The sequence below is a fragment of the Streptopelia decaocto genome (assembly GCF_964273445.1).
Source record: "Streptopelia decaocto genome assembly, chromosome: 7".
In the NCBI taxonomy this organism is placed as follows: Eukaryota; Metazoa; Chordata; class Aves; order Columbiformes; family Columbidae; genus Streptopelia; species Streptopelia decaocto.
The window spans coordinates 4,181,736-4,206,796 of NC_138661.1; the positions used below are offsets into that span (position 1 = coordinate 4,181,736).

Below are 25,061 nucleotides of genomic sequence, written 5' to 3' on the forward strand. Positions count from 1 at the left end.
GACTGAGGGGTGACTCATTCATGGTGATCAGTATGGAAAGGGTGAGTGTCAGGAGGATGGAGCCAGGCTCTTCTCGGTGACAACCAGTGATAGGACAAGGGGTAATGGGTTCAAACTGGAACACAAGGAGGTTCCACTTAAATATGAGAAGAAACTTCTTCATGGTGAGGGTGGCAGAGCCTGGCCCAGGCTGCCCAGGGGGGTTGTGGAGTCTCCTTCTCTGCAGACATTCCAACCCGCCTGGACACCTTCCTGTGTAACCTCATCTGGGTGTTCCTGCTCCATGGGGGGATTGCACTGGATGAGCTTTTGAGGTCCCTTCCTACCCCTGACATTCTGGGATTCAGGGATTCTGTGCCCAGCGTGCATCAAGAGCCTGACCATTTTCCTCCCCTTTATATCAAAATAACTTCTTCTTTCTTATCAGAAGCTGTTTACACCGATTCAATACGCCGCGTTTCTACTGTCCTACAGAACCACCTTCAAAACAATGCAAACTATGTCACGGAGAGATGATTCCCGACGCAACACCTCGAGGGTGCCCCAAAATGGGGTTGTGGCCACAGTCACCTTGGGATTACATCCTCATTTGGCCACGTAGCCTTGAACACATGTATTTTCCACACATCTCCACCCTTCCCTTGTTCCACGTTTCATCTTCACCCCCAGGAACTTGAGATCTTTGTCTTGCAAGAGCTTGGGCTTAGAAAATGAAGTTCTTACCCTGTTTCTGAGGTGATTTTTCTTTTAGAGAGCTCAACATTGAACTTCAAGACTTGGTTATCTTGGGATCACACTTCAGATGTGAGGAGTTATTGAGTGTCATTGGAGTGAGCAGCGCTGGGCAGACTTAGTGATAGGAAAACTTTAGGATGACAATTCTTGGCACATTGTAAAATTAATTATTAAAAGAAAAAAAGGAAAAAAGAGAAAAATGGGTACATGGATTTAAGCAAAATAGACTTTGTGTTCTCATGTTTCATTTAAAAAAAATCATTAAATGGATCTTTCACGGACTGCACATGTATTATTATACACAACTTAATGTCAACAGGTACAAATGTCAGACGGGTATGATCTGGACAAACAAACAAAGAAAAAAATGGGGTGAACCTACACAAAACCTCATTCAGCGACACTTTCTACACAGGATTTCTCTAAATAAATGCAATTATCTGGCCCACAGCACTATTTTTATGTGCCGCACCTTCTTCCCCCAACTGCTATATTATAAAGATCTCCTAAAATTGGAGTGCTCAAGACATTTTTGGGGTAAGCGATGCATCAAATAAAGTCAAACCAGTGTAGGCTGCATGTCGAATGACACTGAAAACATGGCACGTTGGGGAACTATACCCCAAAAAAAGGTTTTCCGTTGCCTTTCATTTCAAAGGGACAAAACCTTTGCTGATTTTGAAAGATACTGTGGCCTTCGCAAACTTCCAAACCAATAGCGCCTTTCGGTTTAAATCTATTTTTTGTGGTCTTGTAATAAGAATTATAATAATTATGCCAATCGCTATCTAAAATTCTGAGCTTTTTGCCCTAATTCAGAGCTTCTGAAGGAGAATTTTCTTCAAGCAGACTGCAAATACCTCTGACGACCCTCTGCAAAGTCGGATTTTGAAACGGATACTATTCTCAATGTACAAGCCATCGTTCCACCACAACAGGCACAGCGTCAAAGAGCCGAGCAAAGGCGATTCCTGCCGCTCCTTCACTTTCTATTTGGCAAATGGCAGTGACAGATAGAAGCAGAAACAGATTTACTGTATGAAGCTGCCCTTGATAAAATACAGTTTATGTAAAAGGCAGCGGCAGTTGAATGGAAGCAGCACAGGGAAAAGATGACAGGAAAAAAGGGTATTTTTCTGGCATTAGTCATACAATTATCATTTGCATCTGGAGGAGGGAGAATCTCAGCTGGTATAAGCCGTTATAAGCGTATCAATAAAGCCACGCTGCCTTATAGCAGCTGAGAGTTTGTCCCGTGGCGTATTCACCCACGAGCGATGCGACAGATCGATGCGTTAGCATTTCCTCCCTGGAGACTTTGGGTCGAAACCTATTTAAAACACAGCGAAAACAAACGGGCAGATGTCTCTGGAAATCTGTTTGCATCATCCCAGTGACAGCAGTTTCACGGAAAGGGGATTTTCTGTTGGGGGGGACAAGGATGGGGTGGCAGGTCCCAAGTGGAGCTGCATGGCAAAACTTCCTTGGTAACTCCTGAGTATCCAGCGTACAGGATGGATTTGATGTCCACAAATTCTGTACAAGCTAAAATTAAAGATTCAAATAGAAATATTGCTTAGTCTTAGTCTATAATCCAGGAGCGAGATGCTACGGCACTGTGCCCTATGGCTCCCGCCTGCTCACATCACCCACCCAGGTAACGGCTGATTTCTCATAAGATCGTTTGCACGCATGAATTAAACACATTATGTAATTCTTCAGTTTCAAAAGCATTTTGAGAGGATAAAAAACATTCCCTGTGACCAAAGGAGAGGAAACTGCGTGGTGGTTGTAATCACAATTATACCTTCTCAGGGACTTTTGACAGAGTGGTTCTGGGCCCGGTTTTTGGAGAGGAGATCAAGTCCCCCCAGGCACAGAACCAGAACCGCAGGTCACTTCTGCACCCACCGCTCCGGAAAACAACCGAGTTTCTTGCCTGAGTCTCACTGGGATTCCACCAACAATTCAGCAGCAGAGCTGCCTATCCCTGTAATGTAAGCAATGCTTTTAGGAGCATTATCCATGCATAGTTTTCCCGGACACGGAATTTGGCAGGAGGCCATTCGACCAAACGCTCCATACTGCAAGAAAAATCTGCAGACTTCAAAACAATTATTTTCATCTATACTCATTAAAAAAAAATAAGCCTCCTACTAACAAAGTGAGAAAGTCATTCATTATCAGCTCAAGATCAACCATGCAAGATTGGATAGTTTAATAAGCAGATTTTTAAGGAAATATCTTCTTTCTCACCCTCCCACTTATCATTTCCTAAGCAGCAGTTCCTCTAGTGAAAACTGGGTATTTCATATAATGAAATAGTAACATAGAAATAGAGTTACCCAGTCCAAGCCCCATCTATCACAAGGAACTATAACATTATCTCTTCCAGACACTGATCAAATCCCAGTTTATGAGTAATTTGCTTTTTACTGCTATTATACTAAATGAAAAGCTGTTCCAGAACGCCGCTGCTCTGACGATTACAAGTCCTCCTCTTTTCCAATCAAAATCCTTTCATGACCAGTTTATACACGTTTGTTCCCGTCCTGAGCGTTGTCCTTAACTTGAATTGTTTTTCCCCTCCCTGGCGTTTAGTCCCCTGATGTATTTATAGAAAGATCGTATCCTCTTTCAAACTTCATTTTGCTGGGAATAGTCATGTTAGAAATAGACTGATGAACTGACTGTATTAGATATGGATGGACACACATACACACACACGAGAGGTAGAGAACTCATTTTTAAAGAAAGGCAGAAAATACAGATGAGTCAATCTTTAGTTAACAGTGCATTTTCTCAAACATGTCAGCCACATATGTAAATTACAATATAAAAGACAGATCAAGTTCAAAACTGATTTTTAGGGTGTTTAGATCTAAAGACTATCCATCTATAGAAATACCAGAAAGCCTACCCAAAATTCCATAAAACTCTAGTTGGGGAACAGTACCAAAAGCCCACAATGAAAATAATTTCTAAAAAAGGAGCTGGGAAGACTCAAATACATTTGAATAAAAACCCTTAGACTGAGGCTAGTTTGGGAGGCAAATAATCTGCAGACAAATCAAATTGCTATTAAAAAAAAACCTAGAAGGAAGAAAGACTGGACATTCTATTTGTTTAGAGACAATTTCATTCTTTCATAAAAATATCTTCTAGGTTTGCTGCTCTGGTACATCAATCCTGAGTACTCTAACTTTTGACTTATAATGATATTCCTTCAGATACAGCTTCACCGATGGAGGAATGGGAAGCGCATCGATACCATCGTAAGTCGTACAGTTGCAAATAACCGTTCTACATATATGCTGAAGAGAAAATGGGAAAGTCCTGTTTAGCGGAGTGGATAAAAGTGGCTCAAAGAACATACAGGAGCTCGGATCTTTGTAGTGCTCTAGGAGCCCCGTGATGTCAGGAGAGTGGAAGACACAAGGATCGTGGGCGTCGAAGCTGAAGTTGTGATTCCACTGCTCTATCCGCGCGTGGAGGGAACGACTGTAGCGCCTGAAGCTCACAGAAAACAAATAGTCTTCTTGGGCAGAATCTCGTAACAAAAACGTTCCCTCTGGCTTTCCTTCTAGCAGCGCCTCGGCTGCGTATTTATCCATGACGCCCCAGTAGCAGGGGTTGTTATTGATCTGGAGGAGGTCTGGGACCAAGCAGTGGACATAATCGATCTGCGTATGGTACTTTGGAGGCGTTTCCATGCGCAGCAGCTCGTCATCCGTTTCCCACTTGGGCTTGTTTCTTTTTCTAGAACTTGTGCACAGTGTTATAACTTCATCGTCGGAGTCCATATCGCTCTCCTCTTTATTGCTCCTTCCCACCTTGCCGGTAGCCAACTCAGACCTCGAATCGCTCCTGGAGGAACCGCTGTCGGTAAAGTCACAGGACTGGGAGGGAGAGTCCGTTCCCCCGCTGGCAACCTCATCATCTCGCAGCTGATCCTCCCTTTCCTCGTGCTGCGATAAATCAGCAATTATCCAGTCTTCCGCTTTCGGACTTATAGGGGCTGTGTGTCTTTTGATCAGGTGCCACCGAAAAGCCAGCTCCGAGCGCGGAGGGAAAGGACACTTGTCTAGCATTAACTCACTGATATGAATCTTCCTTTTCGGCGGCAGTCCCGAGGCGTGCCGACTGCTGCAGTTCTTTATAGGAAAGCACTGACCCACGGCGTCTTGCAGCTTCTGTTTGAGAGACCGGCCCAAAAACCTGTGGCCGCACGAACGGTCTAGATCCAACTCAACGGATGAGCAGCTGTACTTTCTCTCTTGGCCCCTTAAATTAGTCCCTGATCTTCCCGCAGCACTTGCTGTCTCGGTGTCAGAACAATGCTCGCTCTTTTTAGACCAGGAGAGCTTCTTTCCACTCCAGACATAACCGTCCTTTCTGTCCGCGCTCCTGCTCCGGCTGCTTTTGGGTCTCACATCGGCGTTTTTAATATTACTGTCCTTATTTTCTGCCATTTTGACAGCTTTGCTTCACAAGTTGCCAGGAAGAAGTGCGCTGGGTTTTTCTACATAAGGAAGCTTTGAGGCACTTTCTGGAAGTATCTAAGGAAAAAAAAAAAACAAACAAAAGAACACACTAAGTGAGCGGTTATGGATGCACACAACACAAGAACAATGCAGGTGTATACAGGACAACAGCGAGAATTAATTGTTAAACGTATAGAAATAATACGGACGCACTTCACGTGGAAGGTGATACCGCTCTAGCTGTTTATTGAGCAAATTCTGCATCTCCTCCAAAGAACCTTTAGAGAAGGAACAAGCCGGAGCAGAAACAACTAGGTCAGAGTACAAAGAGCTACTGTACCTACGTGATATGCCTGTTTGCTACTAATCCACAGGGTGGGATGCCAGGGATCTTATTCTTAACTGACACTTTCGGGTCATTTTCTCGATTTAAAAAAAAAATGAATAAAGAAAATTAAACTATATCAGTCACAGATTCCGTCAATGTCTGAAAGCTGTTTTACTCTGCCTTTTCAAACGGAGCTAGAAAATACCGAGCCCCTAAGGGATTGAAATATCTGGGGCTTTACATACTGAAAAGGATTAAAACAAATCCAGTCCCTTACTAAAAGCAATTTTAAAAGGCCATGAAAGATGGAACTGCTTATTACTCATTAGAGAAGAAAGTTTACATTATTAAAATCAGCGTTGCTCTGAGACCTTCGATTGCTGATTTCGTTCTCTTTTGTTTCCAAAAGCATACTGAATTCTGAAATGATAAGAGGTTTCCTTTTGAATGTTGCGCTTTGAAAAAGAAAAGAAATATCCTTTTGATTCCTCAGTTGAAAATAGAACAGTGTTTTTTTCAAGGTACATAGATAGCAATATGCTGTGGCAGAATGTGGAAATACTTCCCGTCACATAATCGTGATGCTTTTGCACCAAAATGATGTTCAGCTCCTCTGTTCCATGGGGTTTTTTTGGGTTTTAACTAATTGACATGGTAAATACTAAGCAGAAAAAGCAAAGGGCATCGTCTTCCTCTCTCCATTCAATCCATTCTCATCATGGGGATCAGCCAGCGTGACATGAGCTTTCTGTGTCCCCCGGGGCTGCTCTCGCCTCTGTTCTCACTCACAGAACCAGGCGGCCGTGCCCAAACCTTCCTGTGGGCCAAACGCACCCCAGATGGAACCTCCACCCGGGAATTTTTGCCGTCGCGTCCCTTATTTACAACCCGCAGACCTGAGAGCTGTCTCTTGGGATTTTGCAAACCACTCTGCAGTGAAAACGTTGCAGGATGCAATTCAAATAGGAGAAAGGCAACGGTTGTATATGAGACCCCAAGCACCTTTTTTAGATCAAAACTCACTGATTGCTTCTGTAACATTTCTATTTTTCATCCAGAAACAAACTGAATTAAAAAAGAGGGGGAAAAAAGCAATTTCGTTTATCCTGATGATAACCCGGAGTAATTACTGAAGACAAAATGCTATTCTAGATTAATCCTGTGGTAATGCTCTATATATGGGATTTTTAATTGGACAGAGTAATATCATTGAGGTTGCAAAGTCAAGTACCTAAAAATTAGGATATGACGGTTTGTAATTGCTTTTGAAACCTCCCATTATCTCATTCCGCACATCCAGCCCATATGAGGAACAAGAATACACAGAATACGGACTTTTAATTAAAAACTGCAAAACATACCAAACCCAGAAGTGCTGAAAAAAGGCCCGTTATCTCCTAACTTGAGCCTCGCAACGGAAATAATTTCAGCGTTTTATGTCATTTCCAGGTTGTTGTCGTTGTATTCAACCGTAAAGCCACCTTCTCCTTTGTACTTTTCTTCTGTCGTGAAGCATTTGCGGTACCTGAACCCTGAATCTTTAATGGGAGAGGCAGCACGTGATGCCGGGAGACACACACCATTAGCCAGCAACACGGAGAGCAGGTTCCCTGGGGTCTGGCGGCGGCTGGAACCCGGGCGCCAATTCTGCCACGTCAGAGCAGTAATTGCTAATCAGACATCACACTAGACCTGTGAAAAGAGTATGGAATAAATGAAGAAAAAGGGATGTCACCCTCCCAAAGCCAGGTGTCAGCCGGGTCTTGTGAAGGAAAAGGATGGTTCCGTGGTCAGCTTGTGACTTAGGAGACAAAAATCTCCTTTTCCAAAGGCGTTACAAACATCCACGTGCTCACACTGCTCAGCCACAGCACATTTAGGTGCCCAAATCCCGTCGTTTGGCATTACAATAAGGGGTCGCACCTTCACACCCTTCCCGCTCTGTGAATCACAGCACCACCAATAAACTGGGGAGCAAAAATAACACCGGTGTCAGAAAGAGAACGGCATCAAGGCACTCGGTGCTGTATGACCACTCTGGGTTTCTTGCTGAATGCAGCGACTTCTTTCACTGCAAACATCCGAGGGAAACGCCGCGGACTGTACATCCATTAACGGCGGAAAGAGACGGAGAGCAGGGCAAGGATAAAAGAGAGGGAACACGGAGAGTACTTGTACCTACAAGGCAAGGTTAAATGGGGGAGGCCAGCACTGTGCGGCTCACGCATCAGTTCCGAGATCCTTTCGGTGGATATAATTAGCCTCCTGCCTACAAAAGCCACCTCCTATGTGGAGATACCCGGGGCATCTCAGAAGCAGATCTGACATAACCCTTACGCTTGAACCTCTTCTCAGCACACGGCAAAGATAAAACAACGCGCGGGGATGAGCAGAGTTCACTTCGGGCCACGCGATCGTGCTGGTGGTTCAAGGTTCCCTGTCACCGTCACCGCTTCCAGTCCCTGAGGACAAGCAGAGGGCTGGGAGGGTTTTGTTGGTGTTTTTACACTGTGCACAGCTCCCTCCTCCAGATGCACGTCCCTCACCAGGCTGCACGAGATGCTTTTTCTTTCAAGCGCTGATGCCTCAACATTAAACCTTCAAGCCCGAACTAAAAGCAATATCTAGTAGCTATTTGGAGGCAATAACAATATTACCTCCTAGGCAGAGGTTGGCTGCAAGCAACAACCCTGATAAGGCAGTTACAGCCTCACCATATGTCTAATTAAATCAGCAGCGAATACCCAATAACTCCAATCGGTGAATCTAAACCATAAGTATAGACTGACCTTTTTAAAAATTTATTCAATAAATAATGAATTGTTTTAATGAGATATTTATCTCCTGAGCTGCTGGATCCTTGCTTCTAGCCCAAGTCCTCTTCATCAAGCTGCGTCCCTTTCAGTATAATGAAGAAGAAGGTGGTGGGGGGTCCCCAGGCCACCCCCCGCTGTCACTGTGGTCTGGTCACCTCCTGAAACCTGCGAGGACGGAGGTGCCACCACCTCTTTGGTGCTCCCGCACTGCATGACCCTTCTAGGGAAGGAAGTACTTTGCAACTTTTCTGTCCAAGTACACAAAAGCCAAAGCGCCGCTTGGATTACGCCTCTAATTAAACAAGAAAGGTGACTCACATGAAGAATAACAGAACGGTTTAGGAATTGTTAAAGAAGCTGATGTTCTTCTAGAGCTGATAAAAGAAGAGCAAGCTGTAATGAATTGGGGTACTTTTTCTTTTTTCTTTCAACTTACATAAAAGTTATGTTAAAAAAATCCCACCGGCCACATGCTGTTTTCATTAATTTTGCCCAATTAGATTTTGGCCACAAGACTGCATTTTAAAACCTGACCTTCCACTGAAGTTAAGCTGTTACTGACTTATTTTGGAAAAAAGCCCAACCTATTAAGGATAACATTAAGTCTCAATTCCTCTGTCTTAACTCGTTTTCCTTCAGTTTTGACTATGTTTATTTTAATTTACGATACCGTCCAAAAATACCTAAGCTTGACTCCAGAGGCCCTTCCAGCAAACTAAAGCAATAAGCACACCCACAAAAAATAAAGTGACTGCTTAAAGATATCAATAGTAAACTACTGTGCTTCTTACCAACACCGGAGCTATTTTACTCACACCCAGGTAGTAGAAATGATGTGGACACGGGTGTAGAGGTGAGAGCTGCTCATATCACAGAATCCCAGAATGTCAGGGGTTGGAAGGGCCCTGGAAAGCTCATCCAGTGCAATCCCCCCATGGAGCAGGAACACCCAGATGAGGTTACACAGGAAGGTGTCCAGGCGGGTTGGAATGTCTGCAGAGAAGGAGACTCCACAACCTCCCTGGGCAGCCTGGGCCAGGCTCTGCCACCCTCACCATGAAGAAGTTTCTTCTCAAATTTAAGTGGAACCTCTTGTGTTCCAGTTTGAACCCATTGTCCCTTGTCCTATCACTGGCTGTCACTGAGAAGAGCCTGGCTCCATCCTCCTGACACTCACCCTTTATATATCTGTAAACATTAATGAGCTCACCCCTCAGTCTCCTCTTCTCCAAGCTAAAGAGCCCCAGCTCCCTCAGCCTTTTTGCGTATCTACTGCTTTAACACAACTCTGCTCGTGTGCCGGGGCAGAGACGTTGGTGGAACCGCGGCGGCGCTAAACCAGCCGAAGCTTTATGGTCTATGACCAACGCTTGGTGCTCCACCCAGAAACCGACGGGGAGAGCAGCGCGGTTCCCAGCTCACGCCCGGCGGCCGCTCAACACCTATTAATTCAAGCCAGCAGCAGGTTGAGCTCCCGACCGGATCGAAAGAATGACTTTGCGTTCGATGCCGTGCCACTTTGGGTGTGACAAAGCCTTGCAGTCCCTTGGCCAAGTGACCACGGGATTCCCCCACCCTCCGAAAAACCTCCCTCCGAGTTTTCTCATTCATTTCTCATTCAAAGAATTATCCCAGCAGGGCAGCACCTCCGGACGATGAATTTAGTTGTTACATAGAACCGAACTTAAAAACGCCTTTATTTATTTTTTATATTTTAGGTGCAGTTTGTAAGAGAGTTTCTGCAAATTAAAATAATGAAGAAAAAAAATAAATAGAGCTGACACGTGTTTGTCTCCATGCCAGGCAGCAGCTTGCAGTGAGGCTGCTGTAAGAATAGCCTGGTCTTCCCACTCATCTGATAAGCAGTTCAGCTCAATCATTTTCCTGGAACACATTATCTCCACCAGAAATCACGATTTATTGAAATAAGTCAGGAGACACCCATGGAAATCATGTCTCTACGCAGCATCCATGAGGTTTAACAATGAAATCTGGGCATATATATATATATATATATATATTTATTTTTCTTTAAAGAAGTGTGCCTGCTTTGTAATCCTGTCACTTACTCATTCATGAAAGTACCAACAATGTGACTGTTAGAGAGCCCGACCACATTTCCAATATAAATAAATCACTCTGCTCAAGCCAACCACCGATAACTCCGCCGCAGAGCAAAACTGAGGATAAAAAGGGTTTTGCCTGGAAGCAATTTTTCTTACAAGCAGGAATAAACTGGGCCAGATCATTGCAGCTACATAATGGGAAAACAGACAGCTCTGATTTTTCTTCTCCTTATTTCAGGCATGTCGAGCTCTAACATTTTTTGTCCTTCAGGAAACAAACCACGCTGCTTTCCTCCTATTTTTCAGCACATGAAAGCTTTAATGTTTTTTTTTTGCAAAGCAATCGCTACAAGCGCTGTCACCTACACCCAGCGTGCTCGTCGGGACGGCTGTAATTACAGAGTAATTCCATAATTACCACAACGATCTCCGGATGGGTTTGATCCAGCATCCCCCAGCCCCTCTTGCTGGACTTCGCTGCGATGGGGATTGTGGATACGTGGGGGGTGAAGGGCACTGCCCCTCAATTGGGCTTTCCCTGCCGTTCCTGTGCCTGCCATTACACACATATACATACAAGAAATATCTATGCACTCTATACATTAAGGTATCCGTGTCAGGCATGCCCCCACACACAGTTTTTCACAGGAAAAGCGAACACGCACCGAGGTCCGCGCAGCCCCCGGGTGTCACCGCCTCAGCCGCCACCCCCGACCCGGCTCCTCCCGACCCCAACTTACGCTCGCCCGATGGCGCTGCCCCCCCCGGGGGAAGCTGCTCGCCGCCCAAGTCGCTCCCTCAGCCGGACAGGGCGGCCTGACCCGCGGCGGGAGGAGGGAAAAGGGAAAGGCCGGCGGCACCTCCGCGGGCTCCCACGGGCGGCGGGGGGCGCGGAGGCAGCGCGCAGCTCGGGCGCCCCTCACCCGCCGGAGCGGAACCGCTGCGAAGCCTCCCCGGGCCCTCCTGCCGCCGCCATCCTCTCCCCCTCCGGCCGGCCGATCCCGGCCCCGCCTGCGCCTCCGCCCCGCCCCGGGCTGTGACGGGGCCGGCCCGGCCCCCGGGGCGGAGCTGGGCGGCGGGGAGGGCGCGGCGGGGCGAGCGCGGGAAGGCTCGAAGCGGGCGGCGGAGCCGGCGCGGTGAGCGGGCGGGAGGCGGCGCGGTCCCCGGGCTCCCTCCTGTCCCGGCGGGCGGTGCGGGGCCTGTTCCCCGCTCTGGGGGGGTCCCGGCTTCCCCCTCGTCCCGGCGGGCGGGCGGCGGGGCCCAGCTTGGCCTGCTCTGGGCGCTGAGGAACGGGCCCTCCCACCCCGGCTAACCCGGTTTTAATTCCCCCGCCAGGCCCTTCTGAAGTGCGGGCGCCGTGTCCCACATCACCCGCTTGGCCCCGTGTTCCCAGCCCCCGGGGGTGGGTGTCCCAGCAGCTCAGGCCTTCCCCTGCCATCTGAGGATCCTTCCGAAGCTTTTCCTTCAAATTTAATTTTACAGCTATCTGAAAGGAGGTTGTAGCATGGAGGGGGTTGGTCTCTTCTCCCAAGTAACAAGTAATAGAATGAGAGGAAATGGCCTCAAGTTGCACCAGGGAAGGTTTAGATTGTATCTTGGGTACAATTTCTTCGCAGAAATGGTGTTGGGCATTGGAACAGGCTGCCCAGGGCAGTGGTGGAGTCACCATTGCTGGAGGGGTTTAAAAGGTGTTTAGATGAGGTTCTCAGGGACATGGGTTAGTTCTAGAGTTGGGTTATGGTTGGACTCGATGATCCTGAGGGTCTCTTCTACTGAAATGATTCTATGATTTCTCCCCTTTTATCCTTAACTAGGCGAGAGCGAAGATGCCCTCCGCACAGAAGCCGATGCGGTACGGCCACACCGAGGGACACACCGACGTCTGCTTCGATGGCACCGGGAGGTAATAGTCTAATTCCCAGAGCCTGGGTGGGGGGTGGTGGAGACAGGGTGGGCTTGTGCTCCCTTCTGTACCAGCCACTGCTCCGGGAGGTACCGGGATGGATTTGTGGCCTGGCTTGCTCTGGGAAATCATTTGGGTTTTGCCTGTGTTGAGAATTGGCTGGGAGATAAATGTTTTGATGCTCTGAATTTTGAAGTGATCGACATCTAACTTAAGTGTAAGCCTATATATAGTATAGGTGTGTGTATTCTTCCCCGGAGGAGGAGTAGGCGCTGATCTCTTCTCTCTGGTGATCAGTGACAGAACCCAAGGGAATGGCAGGAAGATGTGCCAAGGGAGGTTTAGGTTGGACACAAGGAAAAGGTTCTTCACGCAGAGGGTGCTGGACACTGAACAGGCTCCCCAGGGAGGTGTCACGGCCCCAAGCCTGACAGTGTTCAAGAAGAGACTGGATGACACCCTCAGACACACGGTGTGACCTGTGGGGTGTTCTGTGCAGGGACAGGAGTTGGACTCGATGATCCTTGTGGGTCCCTTCCAACTCAGGATATTCCTTTCTATGACTCTAATAATAAACTCTCTATGCACTGTTTATAAGAGTGACTTCATAGAATCTAGCAGAAATTGATGTAGTGTGGGAGAAAATATGTTTACATATACACTAAGAAATTAAAAATATAGTTGGAGAAATACCATATTGGACTTGCTATCTTGTTATTCTTGCACTGGTTCTTGTATGTATCAATACAAACTAAATATTTGCTGTTACCTTTTTTGATTCAAAATAAATGGTAAACCAGAAAACATTCCCTCTCAAAATGAACTCAAGGGGTAAGTCTTATATATTGAATATGGTTTAAGTCCATATTCTCTTATTCTTTTCTGCAGTCCATTAGCCTTGATGCAAAGGCTACTCTTAAGTTAGTCTAATAACAATCCCTCAAAACCACAAAAAGCCTTCCTTGCCATTACAACGCAAATATTTAAAGAAGGATGCAAACAGCTCTGCCAAATACCACTGGTCCACTACTGCTGGACCCCCAGCATCAATATATTCAATATCAATATAGTGTTGTGTTGTTGTCAAAATACAGACCTTACAGAACTAAAAGCAACATCACAGCTTCACCACTGGCATTATAACATTTTGCTGTTTAATTAGATTTTTTTTGGAACTGAAAACAACTTTAGAAAAAAAGAATGTGAGGCTTGATTATAGATTAATGATATCTTTAATTAAAAATGCTATGCAAACTTCTGTATATTTGCTCTGTGACTTCAGACTATTGTTTACTGCATTAAAATTGTGAAAGTTAACTCCTGTAAATGTGAATTCCATCTTAACTATTGTTAAGGGTTCTGTAGGCCTGGAACACTTTAAGCTTGTTAAACTTCAGTCAAGTGTGCACTAACACCGAGTTTTGCCCTCAACTTTGTAATCAGCTGTAAGGTAAGTTTTCAAAGACTTAAGAAGCAATTAAATGCACAGTTCTTAGAGAAATCAGTGCTAATTAAATCCTTTGAAAAATTTGCTCTAGGTCCTGGAAAAAAATTGGTTGACTGGTATTTTCTAAGGGTCAGTTCAGATGAGTGCCAGGCCTGGGTAGTTATTGGAGACTCAAAACACTGTGTTTATGCTACCAGGTGTGATTTTCCCTCTTCCCCATGTTTAATAAGTTACCTAAACATGATAAATGTAGGTATCACATCGTATGTATTATGTTTCATTTAAAAAGAAAAACCCTAACACTTCAGTAACATTTTCATTTTGCTGTGGGAGTCCTTCCCTTTCCTGAACATTAACAAGTCTGGCGTTGTTCTGCAGCTGCATCGTAACGTGCGGCAGTGATGGAGATGTCAGGATTTGGGAAAACCTGGATGACGATGATCCAAAGTCCATTAACGTGGGAGAAAAGGCCTATTCCTGTGCGCTAAAGGTATTGTGGTTAACGGGGCTTCTCCAGGTTGTGTCGTGCTGCTGTTGATTTTGGATTTTCAAGCTCGGGGATGCTGCTTGTGTGGGTGACATTAAACATATACTGGGGCAATATACAGAAAAAGGGGGGAATAATACTGTATATAGCGCATTTCAGTCTACTGTACGTTAAACAAGTAGATATTTGTCTTCAGATCAATGTATGGAAGAAATAAATTGAATATTGTGTAATGAGCAGCAGGTATTTAAATTTGAGCATGTGGACGTATCCTACCTTTGTATCTGAGTGAATATATTAAAGCAGTGTTGAAAACATGATTTTCTGAAATACACAGATGTTTACTTGATTATACGTTCTGACAGACTTTTTGAATATTTTAACTAAATTCAGTATTTTATATAAACCAATAAGTCTTCTGACAACTCATTTTACCCCATAAAGGATTGTAGATTATTCCCTATGTATTTGTATACATATTTCCTTATATATCCTTATACCTTCTGTGTTTTTTCCTCCTCTTCCTTCACATTCACTAATACTCATTTCTGACTTTGATCTTCCTGAGAAACAAACCCAGCAGATTAAGCTAATTATGCAGTGAACCTTTTAGGCCATTTCAGTGTTTTCTCACACTATGAGTTACAATGTTTCCCAGCCTAAGATGTGATCATCAAGTATTGGGAAAAATAGCCAAGAGGTTGTTTTACGTGGGCCTATTTTAAGGTCCAAGGAGTTATAATCTGTATTATTCAAAAAGTACTTTCACAGAGTCAGTGTCTGGTAGTGCTCTGGTAATACTTTTTTATAACTGGTTTGATATTTTGCTTTCAAAAGTGACGTTTAGCCCAAATGTGCCTCAAAGTCAGAAGAGAACAGAATTCTTACTGTCATATGTTGTGGGAATTTGTGAGAACGCTGGTTACAGGCAGTTCTGTGCTCTGACTGGCATTTGAAGCATAAACTGATCTCTTTGTTTGAATATTAAGGCAGCTCCTCTTTCTATATCTTGCAGGAGTTGCTATTTGTAAATAACATGGCAAATAGATTACCTGTATGAATTTCTAGATTTGAAAGTAATTCTTTTTGCTGTGCATGTTCATGTATTTGGAAATTCTCATGCTGCTTCCTTTATGTGCAATTATTGCTATATTACGTTATTAATAGAAGGTCTAAAATGTAGGTTTTGTGGCCACTGTAGAAGAGGAATTCCACAAGTCTACATCAGTTCTTCAGATGTTGTGTTGTTAACTTTGGAGAGATAAAGGAAAATTTTTAAATTGAGTTTTCAACTACTTGTGACTTTGGAGAGGAGTATGAAAGAGGAAACAAGAATTAACATATATGTGTTATATTTAAAAATAATAATTTGAAATCTTATTCAGAACTACTGCGTTACATGAAACCTCTTTCTTATATCCCTTTTAACATACCTCATGTACCTATTCCTCAATACCTGTATAACCTATTTTCATCATTGATTTTTAGAGTGTTTTGCTGTTGATTTTCATCACGTTACTTATCTTTTCACAGACCCAGTGAGGTGACTTGAACGAGTTCTCTTACCAACTGAGTGACAGAGCCAGAAATCTTTAAAACTATTAATGAACAGAGGAGGGAGAATCCCGGTTTAATTTAAGACACTATTAGGAAAAATCCTCCGCTCTGAAGTGGTTTAGAGGGATTTTTATTTTTAAGCAGCGAGATTAAGAACCCTTGGTGAGACATGACTTCAGGAAATCTTATTTCAAAAATTAGTCTTTATTAATGAAAAGCCATGAGGAACTGCTCAGAGACCTTGATTTAATCTAGGTAATAAATCTCCTCTCTTATGTAGTTGGGTTATTTAGTACTGGCTGCTGCTTTGTTTATCTTCAGAATTTTTAGTATAACTTTAGGCAACCTAAAAGAAAAAGCGACACCTCTCCAAACACAAATGAAAAAACCCTCAAGGAAATAAAGCATTTATTTATATATTTCAAAACCTTATTGCTGTGTACAACTGAGGAATAGTGTTGTCACTTGAAGAAGAGATATTCCTTTTCCAAGCATAGGGTAATTCTTTCTTTTGTTTTGCACTTCTTTTAATCTGGATTCATTGTTATTAAACATCTGCCTCTTGTTTTCTGAAAACTAAGCTGCAGTTCATGAACTTCTCATCTTTCCATCGTGGCATTTAAGAGAGAAGTTCGGGCTGAGGGTGCCCTCTCCTGATCCTGCAGCAGATTAATCGAAATAGGATGCAAGGTTCTTCCTGCTCTAAGAGCTTTCTTGTTTGTGTAGAAGAAAGTTGGATAGTTCTCTTTGAACTTCAGTAGGACTTTGAGTACTCATTATTTTAGTAAAGATACCGGTCGGGAAGGTCTTGTTGCGGTAAATTGCCATATAGTTGGCGCAATGAATTTTAAGTCAACTGAAGCAACTGGAGTTTTGGTATTAAATCCAGCAGTGTGTTTCTACAGGACTGGAAGTAAGGGAATATTTTTTCTAGTTTTTAATAGTTTAGTTAAAATGATAAAGCATTAAAATTACTCTACTTTTCTGTATTTGTTTTAAGGAATATTTCCCCTGCTGCTCCTACTGTCAGACCTCTTTTGGAACTACTAAAGTTAATCTGCCCTGAAATTAGGCACATCAAAGCAATTTTTTTTGATTCCATGGGCATCAATGTGTTTTAACTAACAAATTTCATGATGGATTTTGTTTCTAGAACGGAAGACTGATCACAGCAGTATCGAACAACACTGTGCAGATACACACGTTCCCTGAAGGAGCTCCAGATGGCATCCTGACCCGTTTCACCACGAATGCAAACCACGTCATCTTCAACAGCGATGGTACCAAAATTGCTGCTGGGTCCAGGTAATTAGGAGAAGTGTTGCTGTCGTCCAAAATCTTTGTCTCATGCTGATTTTTACCAATGAGATCCTGAATACACGCACGTCTGAGGGTTTAAAGTTTTGCAAAATGCCTTTGGGGGGTGGAGGGGAAGAAAGGAATGAAAAAGACTTTAGGAGAGATACTTGAGAGATACTTGATCCACCAAACAATTTTGAATGGAAATCTGGTATTGTGAAATAATTCCTTTTCTTTAGGAGATCTGAGTGTTTTCAGCTTTTAGTCTTATAATGTATAAGTGTGTTTGCCCATGTGGATTGTATTGCAGCATCAAGGATTTTGTTCCTGTGTGCTGAAGATTGTTCCTGGTGCTGCAGATGTAAATACACGTGCAAAAGTGAGACAGGTTCTGGCTTGCGTGAGAGCTTTGAGTCATTCTCTGGCATAAATATCGTCACCGTTCTGCCAAATGGCAAGTGTAGAGTCTTACATCTGGGCAGGAACAACCCCAGCTTCCAGTATAAGTTGGGGAACGACCTGTTGGAGAGCAGTGTAGGGGAAAGGGAACTGGGGGTCCTGGGGGACAGCAGGGTGACCATGAGCCAGCACTGGGCCCTTGTGGCCAGGAAGGCCAATGGTACCTGGGGTGAATTAGAAGGGCGGTGGTCAGTAGGTCAGAGAGGTTCTCCTGCCCCTCTACTCTGCCCTGGGGAGACCACACCTGGAATATTGTGTCCAGTTGTGGCCCCTCAGTTCCAGCAGGACAGGGAACTGCTGGAGAGAGTCCAGCGCAGCCACCAAGATGCTGAAGGGAGTGGAGCATCTCCCGTGTGAGGAAAGGCTGAGGGAGCTGGGGCTCTGGAGCTGGACAAGAGGAGACTGAGGGGGGACTCATTCCTGGGGATCAAGATGGAAAGGGGGAGTGTCAGGAGGATGGAGCCAGGCTCTTCTCAGTGACAACCAGTGACAGGACAAGGGGCAATGGGTACAAACTGGAACACAGGAGGTTCCAGTTAAATGTGAGAAGAAACTTGTTCATGGTGAGGGTGGCAGAGCCTGGCCCAGGCTGCCCAGGGAGGTTGTGGAGTCTCCTTCTGTGCAGACATTCCAACCCGCCTGGACACCTTCCTGTGTAACCTCATCTGGGTGTTCCTGCTCCATGGGGGATTGCACTGGATGAGCTTTCCAGGTCCCTTCCAATCCCTGACATTCTGGGATTCTGTGAAATGGTAACAGATGACAGTGACAAGGCTCACCTGAGGGGAATTAAATACGTAGTTCAGTTAATTTTGCAGGGCATCATGTTTGCTTTTACATAATATACTTTATTCCATTAACAGAGACGGCAAAATAGCCAGCAGGCGATTTCTTTTTTTTCATTTATTTAAGGCTCAGGTGATTTTTAATTGGAATTTAATTGGGCAGCTGTAGCGAACCCAGGCTGTTGGCTTCCCTCTCCCTGCAGCAGCCACGGCAGAGCGTTGCATCTGCTCCCTGGCTCCTCTGAACTAGCAAACAATTGGGATGGATACACTGGACTGTGAACTCCAGCAGCTGTGGAGCAGATGCACCAGTTCCACCAAAACTGGGAGGCTGGACAGCTGGGGGCAACAACCGCTCTAATCGCTGAATCTGACAGCGATCGGGAGTTTGGGCCCTTGGCCAGTGCTTGTTTGTGAGGGAACAGCTCTGCCCCGGGATCTGACTTTGATTAGAGAGATTAGGCAGACAGCAGAGGCTTTTCTGTTTCCAAAACTTTTGCAAAACCGCAGTGTTTCTGCAGCCTGACCGGAGCCTTCACGTTAGGAAAAAGAGCTCGTAAGAGTGTGAGGCCACCCGTTGGTGGAGCCTTCTGGAACATACTGAAGGAAAAGGTGACAGCACCGAAATGAAGGAATGCAGTTAAGAAGAATTGCTTTTAGTTGTCCCAGATTTCTCCATTTTTTACATGATGCCTGTACATTTCAATTTTGTAGAAGTTTAACACCCACCTGGCTGCCCAAGTTCACATGAACTATTAGAAAAACAGTTGTATGGCTTCTCAAATAAGCAAAAAATATCCTATTGCTCGTTGTTTTTTTTTTCTTTAAAGTTGTTTTGCGTTGTTTAAGAGGGCTGACATCATTTGAGTTGTCTCAATATAGCTTATAGACTTCCTTTTATGAGTGTTTGCTTAGCATTAGATGGCTGGCAAAACTGAGGTGTGGTGTTTTTGGAATATAGTTAAAGTAATAGTCAACCCTATAGAATTAGATCCTAAAATTAAATTTCTCTTTGAGATTGTTGCAGCGAAGTATGAGAGGGAGTGGGACTGAAAGATTATCACAGGAGCTCTTTGGCTTAGAAGTTAGTGTTAATATTTTTATTTAAACTGCAGTAATACCTGTGATTTTGGAGGAGGGAATAAACTTGTAAAAAAAAAATCTGTTCATGTATATTGAGAGTCCAGCGTGGAGCAACAAAGATGATTAAGGGAGTGGAGCATCTCCCTTATGAGGAAAGGCTGAGGGAGCTGGGGCTCTTTAGCTTGGAGAAGAGGAGTCTGAGGGGTGACCTTATTAATGTTTACAGATATATAAAGGGTGAGTGTCAGGAGGATGGAGCCAGGCTCTTCTTGGTGACAACCAATGGTAGGACAAGGGGTAATGGGTTCAAACTGGAACACAAAAGTTTCCACTTAAATTTGAGAAGAAACTTCTTCGTGGTGAGGGTGGCAGAGCCTGGCCCAGGCTGCCCAGGGAGGTTGTGGAGTCTCCTTCTGTGCAGACATTCCAACCCGCCTGGACACCTTCCTGTGTAACCTCATCTGGGTGTTCCTGCTCCATGGGGGGATTGCACTGGATGAGCTTTCCAGGGCCCTTCCAACCCCTGACATTCCGGGATTCTGTGATTCTGTACATTAACTGGTCTTAAAAATCCTGTTAAAAACGTCAAGAAATAAACTGCATGCTCTGTCCATTTTTAAAAACCATGTGACCAGATAATTACAGTAGTGAATATTGGTCCTATTCAACAGATAGTTCTTGTTAAGTCAGTTCTCTGGTATCTAAGCAGAGGTTTTCATTAGGTCATATAGAATATTATATTGAACAGCTATATGGTCTGTGTGTACATAATATCGTCTTCAAAGAGCAACCGTATTTTACGTATGTTTGAGAGGAACAAAAGCTGTTTTCTGATAAAGATAGTCTGGCCTTGCTCCTATTGTAGTAAGTCTCAAGATTCTAATTTTCCCTTAGATCATATGGTGTTGAGATCCATACTTACCCAAAAGATAGTTAATGCCTAATTTTTATTGCCAAAACCACATAATTTGTCATTGTTAATATCAATGTTAATATTCTTCTGTCTGTGTTCTTGTGATCTACAGTGACTTTATGGTCAAAGTTGTGGAGGTGGCTGATAGCAGCAAGCAGAAAACATTCCGAGGACACGATGCTCCTGTTTTAAGCCTGTCTTTTGACCCCAGGGATGTTTACCTGGTAAAAACACTTTCTTCTTTGCTGTCTACTTTGAATCTCCTTTTCCTTGTGAAAGAAAATAAATATATACATTTTACGAAAAAACCCACAGTGACTGGGCATGTGGAAGTGTTTCATTTCAGCTGACCTTACTGACAATGGAGTGTGTGACAACTTGTTGCCTCCCAGGAGAACTCAGTCTTTGCTTTACTACTCAATTATTGTCTATGTTCTTCTGGAATCTAATGGTGATTTGATTTTCGAGGGGAAAAGATGGCTCACTAAAGAAACTTAATATTAATTTTGAGCCTCTTTTGCGAATAAGCAGTTCACTTGAAGTTTGAGGGTTTGTAATTACAGTAGCTTGGAGTCGGGTACAATTATCAAGATGACAGAAAGTTTTAAGTATTAAAATGGTTTAAGCGAGGAGGCTTTCTTTTTAAAACTGTGTATGTGTTATATGCCTAGCATCAGTTATAGGGATTTTTTCAATTTTGTAGCATTAATTTCTCTCTGTCTTTAATTATTAATCTGTTTACAAAAATCTCTTCCATAGGCATCGGCGAGCTGTGATGGTTCTGTCAGAGTGTGGAAAATCGCAGATCAGGTAAAAGACCTTCGTCCATTCGTCTCTCCTCACTGGCCAGCATTGTGTGTTTTATACTCAGCACATTCAGAAATAACACTTCCGAGTAAAATAGCAAATGGCATCAGGTTCCTTATTTCAGCTCATTGCTTTCAGGGTTAAGGAAGGATTTTTATTCTAATAAACTACTATCTAGGTATATTTTGTTTCTATTTATTTTTACCAAGCTTCCTACGAAGTAATGAATAATTTTCAGGATTGTAGGCTGGCTGGTGAAGGTGGAATGATGCTTTCAAATTCTACACAGTATTTCTTTTGTAAGTGATCTGTGCCCAGTTCAGTGCATTCCAACCTTTTTATTTGTAGAGATGAGCCCACGTTGTAGGGAGTTTAAAGCTATTGACAAAGGGCTTGCTAGTCCACTTTTTTTTAAACAAACTTCACAAAAATTTCTCAGGAGGAGGATGTAAATCACAGTTTGAAGAACACCATTTATTAAAAATACAACCGTTGGGCTCAGCTTGGCAATATTTGGCTGCAACAGATCAGGGCATTAAAGAAATCGGATTTAACGAGCCAGTTGTCTCTGGCCTTACACTCTGAGGACCTTGACAAGGCGGTTCAGGTGAACCCTTTCACAAGGCAATTCTATGTATGGATGTGGGATTATTTTTATTAAATGCCGTTGACTGGAATAAGAACCCACATGGAATTATTCCTGTAAGCACAGTTGAAAATGTACACCCACACTTGTGGATTGCTATGTTTTAAAACAAAAGTGTATTTCTAATGTGAAATCTCATGTTCCAAACTGACAGTGGGTGTCTTTTGGGGCAATTAGAGTAACAGTGTCCTGGGACTGTGGCAGTATAATTTATTTATCTGTGCCGTAATTTAAAATATAGCCATTCATTCTTTAAACTGCTGTGGTGAGATTCAAGCTGCTGTTTGTCACCTCGCTGCTGAGTTTGACAAGTGCGTAAGTGCATTTGGTTACATTTCTCTGTAATCTAAAAATATGTGAGCTTGTTTCTTCTGTACTTGATTAAAAACACTTCTGTGATCTTATTTCTGTTACAAGTAGTTGTATTGTCATTAAAATATTTTCAGGTCTATATTGGCAAGATTATTTTTTTCTTTTAAGGTAGTATGTACCATTGTATTTGAATGAAAGAGATTATTTCATTACCAAAAATGGCATCTCTTTTTTTCCTTTTCATTTTTTTCCCACACTTTTCCTTTAAGAATTTGTACTACGCAGTAGATTGTTCACAGAGCTAGAAAACTCATTTGTTAATGTTTTGTTTTCAGACATGCACAACGAGCTGGCCGCTGCTGCAGAAATGTAACGACGTGATAAATGCGAAATCAATCTGCAGGCTTGGCTGGCAACCTGGCAGCGGGAAGGTAAGTGACGTTATTTGAGCAACATCTTAATTGTTCTTTTCTCTTTGGGATTCCAACAGTAGAATTCGATCTGGGCAAGCCCAAATGGCACCTCCTGGGACTAAGGAAAATATTAGGCACCCCTAAAAGGTTCACTTTTAGGAAGAATAAAGAGCTGACAATGGTGACTTGTTGAAGCTCCAGCCTGTGCCTGGCAGTAGCGCAGCTGTCAGCCCAAACCCATGGTGAACAGTCCTGAATACGAAGGAACATAGTACATGAGGGAAGTAATCAAATTGCTCACAAAAAGGCACCAAACGAGTTCAGTCTTTCTCCACTTCAAATATATTTTGCTCTGTCAGTATTCAGTATTCTTATTCTGTAAATGTTTCCTTCTTATACTGTAAATATTTCCTTCTTCTGTAAATATTTCCTCCTTGTTCTGTAAATATTTCCATCTTTTTGCTGTTTCTTTTCACCTGAAGAATGAAGCTGCTTCTGTTGTGACTCGAGGTGGTGCTGCCACATACTACAGGTGTAGTGTGTTGTGTACGCACTGCATAGTACCTATGGATTAGCGATCAGAATGGGTTGGGGAGCTGTGTGGAGGTCTCTGGAGCAAATGTCAGCTTCAGTACAAATAATTTCAATATCCATATTGCATAAAAACAAATACTTCTAATTTTTAGACTAATCATTCACACACATATTTGAAATGTAAGTAGTTGTCTTGCTTCTCTTACAGAGCAAATTATTAGAAGTCTTTTAAAAAGCCAAATCCTAAAAAAAACCCCACAGGCTGTAACATTCATGTAGTTTTGTGAAAGATGAAATGAGGTATTTCAGGAATCAGCTATTCAAATAAGATTTATTGAGAAATTGTAATCGGATCCAAAAATATTTGGGGAAGGAGGGAAAAGGAGAACATAAGCCTTGTGCTCAGAGCATTGAGGAGTATTTATATGTGTTAGCTGTTTTATAAATAAGAACTTTTAACCTTATGGTACAGCTGTCATCATCTTCAGTTCCCTGCCAGAAAGAAACGAAGACTAAAATAAAACCAGGCATGCTTTGCTGTGTTGCATGTGGAAAGCATTAAAGAACCCTGTAATTCCAGTTATTTCAGCTTTCTTTACTTTGTTGGCATTGCTGGGGTGCTAGAGAACTGTTAAGTACTGGGGCAGTCACAACCGGAATACTTGGGAACGACAGAGATGTGTTATTTGAATGTTCTGTTTGAGAGGTAACACAGTCTAAATGGCCTGATTCTTGTTGCCTTGGAACAGTTGCTGGCGATTCCTGTAGACAAAGTTGTTAAACTGTACAGAAGAGAAACCTGGGACAGCAAACTGGATCTATCAGACCCATTCATCACACAGGTAGGTACATAAGCCAGGGGCTTGCTAAATCTTCCATAATTTAAATATTATTCTGCTAGAAATTGTCTTCTGGACAGTCTTTTTTTCCTTCCCTTCTTCGTAATGATTGCTCACATTTTCTGTTTGATTTCTGATCCTGTTCCTTTATGTTGGAAAACAAGGCAAGAGATACTAGATGAGCATCAAACGTCTTTCTGTGGCTCTGGTTTCCCTCTTTCATTTGTAGTGACCCACTAGATCTGTAAGGTCTTGTGGTGAGTCACGAAATGCAGCTGAACAACATCTGTTTTCACAAATAGCTCTAAACACAGAGCTTTTTAGGGAAAATGTCGAGTGCATTATTTCTGTACAGAACAGAGATATCAGTTGTGCATTTTATATTTTATTAAGCTGAAATTTAGCTACACGGTGGCCCTAACTGTGCCATCTTATTTCTTTTAACCTCGTTATATACTGGAAGCCTTTGGGTCAAAGAGGATCATTTTCCTATTGTTGTTAAGATACAGAACACACCGACTTGTATTTTAATTTATGGAACAGCATTAAGTTCAAAATAAATAAAGGTCTGATTAGCGCTGAATTTGCAAAATAGACTATGCTTCTGTCTCCATGTCTAGAACCAGGTCTTCTTTGACCTCATGGCAACATTTAATGACAGAAGATGGATATTCTTGGAACAAAACAAAACAAAAGAAGTATGCTATGTGTAAAGAATAGGTCTTGCAGGGAGCTACCTGAAGCCAGCTCTAGTACAGGAGACTGGATATGATTTGCTAAAGGTCATTATTTTTATTATTTTTTATTCCAGAATATCTGTTTTAAGCTCCAGAATTGTGGATCGGTAATATATTTCTTTTTTTCTATTTTTTCTTTTTTTCCTTAGCCCTTGAACGTTGTGGCCTGGTCTCCTTGTGGGCAGTACCTGGCAGCTGGAAGCGTGGGTGGGAATATCGTGGTGTGGAATGTGGAAACCCAGGAGTGCATAGAGAGGTATTCAGTGTTGTTCCATAAATTCCTAAGTATGTGTTTTGTGTTTTTTTTTTTTTTCCTGAAATAGAATTTTGTTATCTTTTCTTTAAAACTTATTGTTTGCATGTCATTTCCATGTTCTACAAGGAAGCAGCTTCCACGGGAGGTAGAAGAAA

The 25,061-nt window shown here is 43.1% G+C and overlaps 2 protein-coding genes across 5 annotated transcripts in view; one reads left to right on the top strand and one right to left on the bottom strand.

Moving 5' to 3' along the window:
- Positions 1–882: 882 nt before the first annotated feature.
- On the bottom strand, positions 883–11,427 carry SOCS4 (suppressor of cytokine signaling 4). Of its 3 annotated transcripts, XM_082058943.1 has the most exons (3): positions 11,170–11,427; positions 6,909–7,239; positions 883–5,294 (listed from the first exon to the last, which is right to left on the bottom strand). In XM_082058943.1, the coding sequence occupies exon 3, from the start codon at positions 5,205–5,207 to the stop codon at positions 3,897–3,899; it is 1,311 nt and encodes a 436-aa protein (XP_081915069.1). In that variant the 5' UTR covers positions 5,208–5,294; positions 6,909–7,239; positions 11,170–11,427; the 3' UTR covers positions 883–3,896. The 3 variants fall into 3 exon arrangements, with proteins under 3 accessions (XP_081915069.1, XP_081915068.1, XP_081915070.1); XM_082058942.1 differs by lacking the exon at positions 6,909–7,239; XM_082058944.1 differs by lacking the exon at positions 6,909–7,239 and having other exon boundaries at positions 883–5,328.
- An 85-nt stretch (positions 11,428–11,512) lies between these two features.
- The window catches only part of WDHD1 (WD repeat and HMG-box DNA binding protein 1), a 31,158-nt gene continuing 17,609 nt past the window's right edge, over positions 11,513–25,061 (top strand). For both annotated transcript variants that reach the window (XM_082058940.1, XM_082058941.1), the window contains exons 1-9: positions 11,513–11,565; positions 12,244–12,332; positions 14,158–14,269; positions 16,977–17,128; positions 20,475–20,586; positions 21,122–21,172; positions 22,463–22,558; positions 23,824–23,916; positions 24,800–24,906. In XM_082058940.1, coding sequence (XP_081915066.1) covers positions 12,256–12,332; positions 14,158–14,269; positions 16,977–17,128; positions 20,475–20,586; positions 21,122–21,172; positions 22,463–22,558; positions 23,824–23,916; positions 24,800–24,906 — 800 coding nt within the window. In that variant the 5' untranslated portion in view covers positions 11,513–11,565; positions 12,244–12,255. The remainder of the gene's footprint in view (positions 11,566–12,243; positions 12,333–14,157; positions 14,270–16,976; positions 17,129–20,474; positions 20,587–21,121; positions 21,173–22,462; positions 22,559–23,823; positions 23,917–24,799; positions 24,907–25,061) is intronic.